General features: G+C 48.1%; 1 protein-coding gene across 5 annotated transcripts in view; it reads left to right on the top strand.

Moving 5' to 3' along the window:
- SLC7A6 (solute carrier family 7 member 6) overlaps window positions 1-10,912 on the top strand; it is a 40,545-nt gene that overhangs the window by 350 nt on the left and 29,283 nt on the right. For 2 of the 5 annotated variants that reach the window (XR_010114152.1, XM_063611652.1), the window contains exons 1-2: window positions 4,916-4,969; window positions 10,414-10,500. The exons of 1 other annotated variant lie outside the window; for it this stretch is intronic. Coding sequence is in view for 1 of the 4 variants with exons in the window: in XM_063611652.1 (XP_063467722.1) it covers window positions 10,435-10,500 (66 nt within the window). In the remaining 3 variants the exon portion in view is untranslated. Of the gene's footprint in view, window positions 1-2,079; window positions 2,210-4,915; window positions 4,970-10,413; window positions 10,501-10,912 lie in introns of those variants that run through there. 2 more of the 5 variants (XM_055299244.2, XM_055299246.2) reach the window with 2 other exon arrangements.

Genomic DNA, 10,912 nt, shown 5'->3' with positions numbered 1-10,912 from the left:
GTAACGGGCTGGGCCATGGGCGGGCGCGCCGGGAGCGGGGCCGGGGCTGGGCCGCGTTCTGTGGGAGCCGAGCCCTGTGGGTCTTCGCTGCCGCCGTCGGGAGCGGAATGCGGCCCAGAAACGGCGCAGGGCTGGCCGATCGGGGCCGCGCGAGAGGCGCTGCGGGTGAGGGGCGGGGGGTGCCACGAGGAGAGAGAGACCTCGAGCGTGAGGGCCGAGTGTGGGAGAAACGCTGTATGGTGCGAGCCCCGGAGGCTGATGGTGACCGCGAGGGAGCCAGTCTTGGGGTGTGCTGGCGACGCGGCGAGTGTGAGGGAGACGGGGGGTGTGTGTGGAGAGGGAAACCCCAGGTGCGAGGGTGACTGGGACGCTGAGTGTGCGGGCCGCGCCGCGAGCGTGAGACTGTGCGACGGTGACCCTGAGTGGGACTGTGACTGTGCCTCCGACTGCAGGACGGAGAACCTGTGCTGTGTGGCGGCCGCGGTGGGGCGGAGAAAGACGCGGGCTCAGGACCGCAGGAGCCAGGCTTCCTGGGGCTGTCGCAAGAATGACGATTATCATTTTAAAATCAGTCCTTTTACTTTAGAGAATGCCGCAAGGTTTTGTGGCGTGCTGGAGCCTGGAGCGTTGGGCTGCTGGCGCTGGGGAACCCGCGTGCCCCTGGTGATTATGGCTCTTTTGAGCGTCCCTATAGCCTGTCATCTTGTGTGACTATCTCTCCTGAATGTGGGGAGATAGACGTGAAACATTCTGAAAATTCTTCGCTGGGCTCTAAGCAAACATGTTGTGTAATGGTCAGTATAAATAGGAATCAGGGTGTCGGCGAACACGTTTTTGAGTACCTCTTGTATGCCCTGGGCTTGGTGACACAGTTAAAAAGAATTCAGTCTCTGCCCTTGATAGGGGAAAATGCCAGGACCAGCTCATCTCACAGGGCGGCAGTTCAGTGTCCAGCCATCCAGAGCTTATCTCTCAGAGCTGCTCCCAGATTTCAGATCTGGGAGGAGCAGACTTGAAAGGCTGTGAGTGCTTCCTTATATCAGTTCCACCTCTTTTTGGTGGCGGTGAGGCCCTTTGGGGACCTGCCCAGGCTGCCTGCATTATTCAGGTCCCATGTGTGCTGCGCAGATGGCTTTTGCTTCCCAACTTTGATCTCAGATCATCATTCAGGTCGTTACACTGGAGTTTATTTTCCTGGCAAGTGTGTGGAAAACCACCAGCCTGATTTATTTTCCTGGCAAGTGTGTGGAAAACCACCACCCTGATTTTCTCCTCTCTTCCTCTCCTTGTCCTCCTTCCCTATTTGGCCATGGATGTATTTTTATTGCATGTACGGTTTTATGATCCCCATCTCCCTGGAACTTCTTAGTGGAAGAAATTTCCTGACCTTTGTGCTTCCTGCTGTAATCTGTTGGATGTATATTAGTTTCTAAAAAAGTTATGCGGGCCGGGCGCGGTGGCTCAGGCCTGTAATCCCAGCACTTTGGGAGGCCGAGGCAGGCGGATCACGAGGTCAGGAGATCGAGAGCATCCTGGCTAACATGGTGAAATCCCGTCTCTACTAAAAATACAAAAAATGAGCCAGGTGTGGTGGTGGACACCTGTAGTCCCACCTACTTGGGAGGCTGAGGCAGGAGAATGGCTTGAGCCCGGGAGGCGGAGGTTGCAGTGAGCCAAGATTGCGCCATTGCACTCTAGCTTGGGCGACAGAGCGGGACTTTGTCTACAAAAAAAAGAAAAAAAGTTATGTAAACGGTGCCCACGGGACCTGGGGCCCCAGAGCTGCCTAGACATGCATGATTTAATGTGACAAGGCCAGTTCTCTGACAGGTTTGGGCTGGCTGCTTCAGTTATACCCACCCTGTGGGTGTCATGGAACCTGCCAGTAATTAGGACTGCCCCTGTCGGGCATGTAAAATTTAGATTTTACAAGGAAATATCATTCTGCTGCTTTCTTGGTTAATTAAAAAAAAATTACACACACACACACACACACATATATACATATATTTTTAAATCAGCTTTCTCAGGTTAAAAGGGTTCATTTTTTCATCAGTTCCCTCCCACTCTTTGTTGCAGAGTTTATGTGGCCGAGGCAGACAAGTGGAATTAGGCCTTGCTGCAGGGGACTTCATTTCCTTCTCAGTACTGGACCCATTTTATGAGGAGGTGGCTTATGAAAGTGTGATGTTCGCGTATTTCTTGACAGGTGAATATTGTTGCACTGTCTTTTGTTTGTGTGATTTACAAAGAGTTTTTACTTACTTGTATACAGTGTGAATACAATACTAGTAAAGAGAATGGCTTACACATAATTAACAACTCTTTAGTATTACATGTTAAATAACACTAATTTATTATAAAAATAAATTATACATTTATTTATATTACAACTCTTTCTAAAGAGTAATTGTGGTGGGTTTTTTCTTTTTTTTTTTGGAGACAGAGTCTCACTCCGTCACCCAGGCTGGGGTGTCGTGGCGTGATCTCTGCTCACTGCAACCTCTGCCTCCCGGGTTCAAGCGATTCTCCTGCTTCAGCCTCCCAAGTAGCTGGGATTACAGGCACCCGCCACCATGCCCAGCTAATTGTATTTTTAGTAGAGATGGGGCTTTACCATGTTGGCCAGGCTGGTCACGAACTCCTCAGCTAGGCAATCTGCCCGTCTCGGCCTCCCAATTGTGGTGGATTTTTTTTTTTTTTTTTTTGAGATGGAGTTTCGCTCTCATTGCCCAGGCTGGTGTGCAATGGTGCGATCTCGGCTCACTGTAACCTCCAACTCCCGGGTTCAAGTGATTCTCATGCCTCAGCCACCCGAGTAGCTGGGATTACAGGTGCCCACCACCATGCCCGGACAATTTTTTGTATTTTTAGCAGAGACGGGGTTTCACTATGTTGGCCAGGCTGGTCCCGAACTCCTGACCTCAGGCGATCCACCCGCCTCAGCCTCCCAAAGTGCTGGGATTACAGGTGTGAGACACCGCGCCCGGCCATAACTCAGAGAGTTTTATAAGAAAAGTCTTCTGTGTTTTCACTATAGTTAAGATTTTGATTCAACCAGAGGGGGGAATAAAAATATTTTGATGTATTTCTCTGTAATATAGCAAAATATTTTTTGGTCTTCAGCCCGTTTCCTAGCATACAACTCCTAAAATACTTAGAAAGATCAAAGTAATGTCTTTTTGTATGCTGATGATTGGTGTATGGCAGCCCCTAGAAAGCTTCAGGATGGGGGCTGGTCACTGGAAAGACCAAGTCAGGATTAGAGGGTTGGGACTTTGAGCCCTACCCCCAACCTCCGGGGAGGGGAGAAAGGAGGAGGGTGAGGTTAACTTGATCACCAATGGCCAGTGGCTTAATCACTCATGCCTATGTAATGAAGCCTCCATAAAAACCCAAGAGGCCGGGGGTTTGGGGAGCTTCCGGATAGCTGGACACGTGGAGGTTCCTGGATGGTACTTCTCCTTGGGAGGACAAGGAAAGTCTGTGACCCTTCCCCCATATGTGGCTCTGCAAACCTCTTCATCTGTATCCTTTGTAATACCCTTTATAATATACCAGTAAACGTAAGTAAGTGTTTCTCTGAGTTCTGTGAGCTGCTCTAGCAAATTAATTGAACCGAAAGAGGAGTCTTGGGAGCCCCAACTTGAAACAGTTCGGTCAGAAGTTCAGGAGGCCTGGATTTGTGCCAGGTATCCTGTGGGGGAGGGGCAGTCTTGTGGGACTGGGCCCTTCCGCTGTGGGATCTGATGCTGTCTCCAGGTAGATAGTGTTGGGATTGAACTGGAGGACTCTCAGCTGGTGTCCCTGGGGAGAAATGATTGCTTGTTAGTAGGGAACCCTCCCCGCTGGCATTTGGTCACGGAACTCTTCTGTGTTGATTGTTGTGGTGTGAGAGTACCCAGTAAAAATGGTTTTGAGTTTTTCCAAACATTCTCAACAGCATTTTTTTCTTTAGTCATTACAAAAATTTTGGTTTCAAATCCACTTTGTAAAACTTCCTTTGTAATTGAGCTTTTCCCCTCTTTCATCCCGTTTTCTGATGTAATTGAATTGTGATAAATTCATTTATTCCAAAAATTGCTTGTGGCAGTTTCGTGGTTAAATTTTCATGGGGAAATTTTAGTATTCTGTTAAATTCCTTTATTACCTGCTGCAGGAGACTGCAGGAATTTAAAATTTTTAAAAATTTTTTTGTTGGCTGGGTGCGGTGGCTCACGCCTGTAATCCCAGCACTTTGGGAGGCTGAGGCAAGTGGACCACCTGAGGTCCCAGGAGTCCGAGACCAGCCTGACCAACATGGTGAAACCCCATCTCTACTAAACACAAAAAATTAGCCGGGCGTGGTGGCGCATGCCTGTAATCCCAGCTACTCGGAAAGCTAAGGCAGGAGAATCGCTTGAACCCAGGAGGCGGAGGTGGCAGTGAGCCAAGATCGCATCATTGCACTCCAGCCTGGGCAACAAGAGCGGAACTCTGTCCCAAAAAAAAAAAAAAAAAAAATTTTTTTTTTGTTTTTGCCATGTTGCCCAGGTTGGTCTCGAACTCCTGGCCTCAAGCCATCTTCTTACCTTGGCCTCTCAAAGTGCTGGGATTACAGGCTTGAGCCACTGCACCCAGCCTAATTTTTTGTATTTTTTTGGTAGAGATGAGGTTTTGCCATGTTACCCAGGCTGACAGAGATTGATATTGTGTGTGATCCTCACATACCAATTTCTCTCTTTTTTTTTTCGTGGCAACTGTAACTAATTGGAAGTAGCAATTTCTCTTATGAATTGGATAAAAATTGAGGGAAAAGGATAGCCAATTCAGGAGGGTGATCTGGTAGAATTTTGATGACCCTCTCATAATGCCTAGCTGGAGGTAATGTCTTAATTATTGACCTCTTGAATCAACGATTTTCATTCCATTGTTGCAGAGGGTCTGCAGATCTACCCTGAGGACAGGATAGACAACACGTCTCACACAGGTACGCACTGCTGTTTTTGGAATGTATGTAGCTACTGTTGTGATTAATTAAATGCAAATTCCTTCAAAACCAAGTCTTAGTAGCTTTTTGCCATTATTTATTCTTTATCAGTTGTTACCTGAAGAATAAGTACTGTGACAGAAAATGTCTGATGTTAATACAGCCAGTTCACCTACCTTCCTTCCTCCCTCCCTCCTTCCCTCCTTCCCTCTTCCTTCCTTCTTTCCTTCCCTCCCTCCCTCCTTCTTTCTTTCCTTCCTTTTGTAGAGACAGAGGTCTCCCTATGTTGCCCAGGTTGGTCTTGAACTCGGCCTCAAGTGATCCTCCCTCCCTTCTTGGCTTCCCACTGACTGGCCAGACATTTTACTTGTTTTTTTGGAGACCAGGTCTCACTGAAGTGCCCAGGCTGGAGTGCAGTGGTGCGATCTCTCAGCTCACTGCAACCTCTGACTCCCAGGTTCAAGGGATCATCCTGTCTTAGCCTCCTGAGTAGCTGGGACTACAGGTGTGCGTCACTATGCCTGGCTAATTTGTATATTTTTTGTAGAGACAGGGTCTTGCTGTGTTGCCGAGGCTGGTCTCAAACTCCTGTGCTCAAGTGATTCCCCCTGCCTCAGCCTCCCAAAGTGCAGGGATTATAGGTGTGGGCCACCGTGCCCGGCTTGACATTTTTACGTTTAAATATGCTATAATCCCATAATACATTACTACTATTTTTGTTTTGGGTTGTCAGTTATATTCTAAAGTTACTAAAAATAAGCAAAAATGTGGTTGGGCGCGCTGGCTCACGCCTGTAATCCCAGCACTTTGGGAGGCCGAGGTGGGCGGATTACCTGAGGTTGGGAGTTCAAGACCAGCCTCACCAACATGGAGAAACCCCGTCTCTACTAAAAATGAAAATTAGCCGGGGCTGGGTGTCGTGGCTCACACCTGTAATCCCAGCACTTTGGGAGGCCCAGACAGGCAGATCACGAGGTCAAGAGATCCAGACCATCCTGGCCAACATGGTGAACCCCGTCTCTACTAAAAATAAAAAAATTAGCTGGGGGCCGGGCGCGGTGGCTCACGCTTGTAATCCCAGCACTTTGGGAGGCCGAGGCGGGCGGATCATGAGGTCAGGAGATCGAGACCATGGTGAAACCCCATCTCTACTAAAAATACAAAAAAAAAATTAGCCGGGCGTGGTGGCGGGCGCCTGTAGTCCCAGCTACTCGGAGAGGCTGAGGCAGGAGAATGGCGTGAACCCGGGAGGCGGAGCTTGCAGTGAGCCGAGATCGCGCCACTGCACTCCAGCCTGGGCGACAGAGCGAGACTCTGTCTCAAAAAAAAAAAAAAAAAAAAAAAAATTAGCTGGGTGTGGGGGCATGTGCCTGTAATCCCAGCTACTCACGAGGCTGAGGCAGGAGAATTGTTTGAACTTGGGAGGCAGAGGTTGCGGTGAGCCGAGATCGAGCCACTGCACTCCAGCGTGGGCAATGAACGAAACTCCGTCTAAAAAAAAAAAGAGCAAAAATACATATTTAAAAAATATTTACCTAGGCTATTTGATATTGCCCCACAGCTTGATGTTCTATTTTTTCACTTTTTCCATTTTGACCCTTTTGGTTTTCATCTCACTGCTAAAGTTCTACATTTGTTTCCGCATGCTGTTCAACGTTTTCAGTAGAGCCTTAAATGTATCAAACACAATTATTTTAAATTCCTTGTTTGATGTTTCCATTATCTGGGTCATCTCTCAGTATGGTCCTGTTGATTACTTTACCTCTTGATAGTGGGTTGTTTTTCTTGCTTTTTTTATGTTGCTTGTAACTTGTTACTGATTGCCAGATACGGTATGTGGAACAGTAGAGACTGAGGTATATAGTATTTATTTGGGGAACTGGGTACAGCTCTTCTTTGCTAGACTGTTTGTATGGGAGTTTGAACTCCTAGTCAGGAGACAGTTGTGTTTGGGTGTTATTGTTGCTATGGTTACGTTAGGTGCACCAATGGCTTCAAATTCTTCTCATGTTGCCTTGCCAGCTTACGGTTGATTTTCTGGAGGGAGGCTTTTTCTCAGTGGTTATCCTCCATCCATACCCTCAGCTTATTAGCTTGCTTGGTAGTGCACACCTGTAGTCCCAGCTACTCAGGAGGCTGAGGCAGGAGAATCCCTCGAACCCAGGAGGCGGAGGTTACAGTGAGCCAAGATTGTACCACTGCACTCCAGCCTGCATGACAAAGCAAGACTCTGTCTCAAAAAAAAAAAAAGAAAGAAAAAAGGTCTCACTCGGTCATCTCACTGTGTCACTAAAGCTGGAATGCCAGTGGTGCCATCATGGTTCACTGCAGCCTCCCAACTCCTGAGCTCAAACTTACCTCTTAGCTTTCTGAGTAAATAGGTGGGGCTATAGGTGTATGCCATCATGCCTGGCTACTTTTTAATTTTTTTTGTAGAGATGGGGGTCTTGCTATGTTGCCCAGGCTGGTCTCGAACTCTTGGCCTCAAGTTCCTCCAGCCTTAGCCTCCAGAGTAGCTGAGATTACAGGTGTAAGCCACTGCGTCCAGCCACCCTCAGCTTTAGGATTTCTCTGTGCACCTATGCCTCAGTGCACAGTCTCAGTGGTAGACTACTGTTGCTTGTTCCTGGATGCTTGCTAACCTGGTGGTAGGGAGTAGGGATTTCTCTGTTGTTCTGGTTCAGCCTCAGTCTTAGGCAGGCCCTGTTGGTTTCCCTGGGTCTTGGGAGTGGATCTTTCTGGGTGCTCCTCCCCTTTTCCCAGGAGAAAGACACCTCCAGTGGTCTTGCCCAGAATTTCCTACCCCTCCTCTAGGCATAGAGTTTTTTTTTTCTTTTATCCTGCCCCAGCTGCCTCAGGAGTGACAGAGTTTGCTGCCCTTTCCCAGGGGTTTATGGTTTTTATTATTTAGAGGAGAAGGGTATAGGTTGGCCTTTGTATTTTCCCTCCCATAAGCCAGCACTACCAAGAGAGTTTTCTCAGGTTACTTGCCCAATATTTCTTTTGAGTAACCACTGAGGTCTATGGAAAAAACCTGAGTGTCTGTGGCTCTGACTAACCCACACTTGACATTTGGTAATTAAAAAAAAAATTTACTTGAATTCTTCTGACTCACCTAAATGGTGGTCTCATCTTTCTCCCACTGCCACAGGTGAACCAGACCCTGTATCTCTCTATCTCCTTGGAGGTGGCCATCTTTCCACCAGTTTCAATCTAGTTGGTTGCCCTGTAACTTCAGCTTTCTGACGGCTCCAAGAAAAATTGTTGTTTGTCACTGGAGTGGGAATGTGCTATCTATCCTGAATGGAAGCTGGAAGTTGAGGACTTTCCATTTTACATTAGATTTTTTTTTTTTTTTTTTGAAACAGAGTCTTGCTCTGTTGCCCAGGCTGGAATGCAGTGGCATGATAATGGCTCACCGCAGCCCTGACCTCCTTGGCTCAAGAGATACTCCTACCTTGGCCTCCCAAGTAACTGGCATGTGCCACCGTGCCCGGCTAATTTTTGTATTTTTTGTAGAGATGGGGTCTTGCCGTATTGTCCAGGCTGGTCTCGGACTCCTGGGCTCAAGCAATCCTCTTGCCTCAGCCTCCCAAAGTGCTGGATTACAGGTGTGGACCACTGTGCCTGGCCTAGTTTTTTCTTATTTCATTTTTTTGTAGAGACAGAGCCTCTCTATGTTGCCCAGGCTACTCCTGAACTCCTGGCTTCAGGCGATCCTCTGGCCTTGGTTTCCCAAAGTACTAGGATTATAGGCGTGAATCATCATGTCTGGTCCCATTTTATTTGTACTTTTTGTTGTTTGTTTTTTGAGACAGGGTCTCTGTCACCCAGGTGGGAGTGCAATGGTGTGATCATGGCTCACTGCAGCCTCAACCTTCTTGGGCTCAGGTGATCCTCCCACTTCAGCCTCCTGAGTAACTAAGACTACAGGTGTGTGCCACCATGCGCAGCTAACTTTTGCAGTTTTTTGGTGTAGACAGGGTTTTGCCATTGCCCAGGCTGGTCTCCTGGGCTCAAGTGATCCACCTGCTTTGGCCTCCCAAAGTGCTGGGATTACAGGTGTGCACCACTGTGCCCTGCCAAAGTGAAGTTTAGATATGGAGAGAAGGTAAGGGATGGCCTTAGGGTTAGTCATGTGCCAAGCCAAGCCTGGGACTTAGTCATGTGCTCTTGGGAGCTGCTAGGGTTACATCACAATTTTGCTCTTGGGTGTTTAGCAAAGAGGTAGGAACTTTAATTACTTTTGCCAAGGACAGACTCTTGATAACAATTGCATTTTTCTTTTCTTTTCTTTTTTTTGAGACAGAGTCTTGCTCTGTCACCAGACTGGAGTGCAGTGGCGCTATCTTGGCTCACTGCAACCTCCGCCTCCCAGGTTCAGGTGATTCTCCTGCCTCAGCCTCCTGAGTAGCTGAGACTACAAGTGCATGCCACCACGCCCAGCTAAGTTTTTTTGTATTTTTATTAGAGATGGGGTTTCACCATGTTGGCCAGGATGGTCTCAATCTCTTGGCCTTGTGATCTGCCCGCCTCAGCCTCCGAAAGTGCTGGGATTACAGGCGTGAGCCACTGCGCCCAGCATGCATTTTGTTACTGAATGAAGATAAAGAAGCCTGGCATGGTGGCTCACACCTGTAATTTCAGCACTTCAGGAGGCCAAGGTAGGAGGATCAATTGAGGCCAGGAGTTCAAGACCAGCCTGGGCAACATAGTGAAACACTGCCTCTACAAACAAATTTAATAAATAAATAAATACATAAATAAATAGCTGGCCATGGTGGCGAGCACCTGTAGTCCTAGCTCCTCATGAGGCCGAGATAGAGGACTGCTTGAGCCTAGGAGTTGGAGGCTGCAGTGAGCTGTGATTGCAAGATTGCACTCCAGCCTGGGTGACAAAGTGAGACCCTGTCTCTTGAATAAAAAAGAGAGAGAGAGATTGAAAGAGAAAGAAGTCTTATCTGACTTCAGTTGTGTGTGATTCTGCTACTCTCCGTGGCTGAAGGAGTCCTTAACCTTCCAGCAGGAACCTTGTCTTTCATTCAGGTGCTGTGACTGAAATCCTAGGCATGAGGTCTTGTGGGGCTGTGACTGTGCCCCACCTCTCTAAATAAGGCCACTGGGTAGTTTCACCAGTGTATTTGACAAACCTGATAAAGCCATATCAGCGACACCAGTGCCAGGTTTTATGAATACAAAGGGAATACCTAGTAACCCCAATCCCTCCTCCCAGCTAGAGTCTAATGGAATAGAGGGAGCTGTATTGGTCACTGGGGTCAGATTTCTCTGCTTGTCTCCATGTTGACTTGGACAGAAAAGGCATTCTAGGTCTCTTTGCACCTGACTCTTATGTGAGACTATAGGCTCCCCAGCTGTATACTGGTTTTGTTCTAATGGATGCCTGGGCTCACCTGACAGGCACGTGAAAACAAATATGTTTCCAGGTGCCTGCGTAGGAATCCTGCATGGCTTGGTGCCAGAGTGAGAGCAAAAGTGGTGCTGCCTTAAAGCTCAGCCTCACTGAAGCAGAGGTAGGCTGCCTCCACTCCTGGGACTGGGGGAAGGTTTGACTAGGGCCTGGGAGGAGCTTTTTGACTTGGGCTCAGGTCCGGACTTGAAGGGGTTTGGGACAGGGAAAGCAGGAGTTTTGGGTGGGGACTGTGGAGATCAGCATTTTCCCTAAGAACTACTCACTCTTGACTCTCTGTGGTTTCCTTGCTCTGAGCTCCATGAGGCCAGGTTCGGGCACATCACATACACATTTGTTGAACAGATAAGAGACTTCTGGAAAGATGATGTGCTTGCCGATCCTGTTCCTATTGCTGATTCTTAGAGGTTATCTCTGTGACCTTAAAGGACTAACTCGTGGGTGGGAATCAAATGGCCCACCAGATTTCTTCTGAAGATGAGATGGGATCAAGGGATCGGAAGTGTGACTGGCAC

Source organism: Symphalangus syndactylus, chromosome 11 (genome assembly GCF_028878055.3).
Source record: "Symphalangus syndactylus isolate Jambi chromosome 11, NHGRI_mSymSyn1-v2.1_pri, whole genome shotgun sequence".
Lineage (NCBI taxonomy): Eukaryota > Metazoa > Chordata > Mammalia > Primates > Hylobatidae > Symphalangus > Symphalangus syndactylus.
The sequence above is the reverse complement of the archived record's forward strand: the minus strand, read 5'-3'. Positions and strand labels throughout refer to the sequence as shown.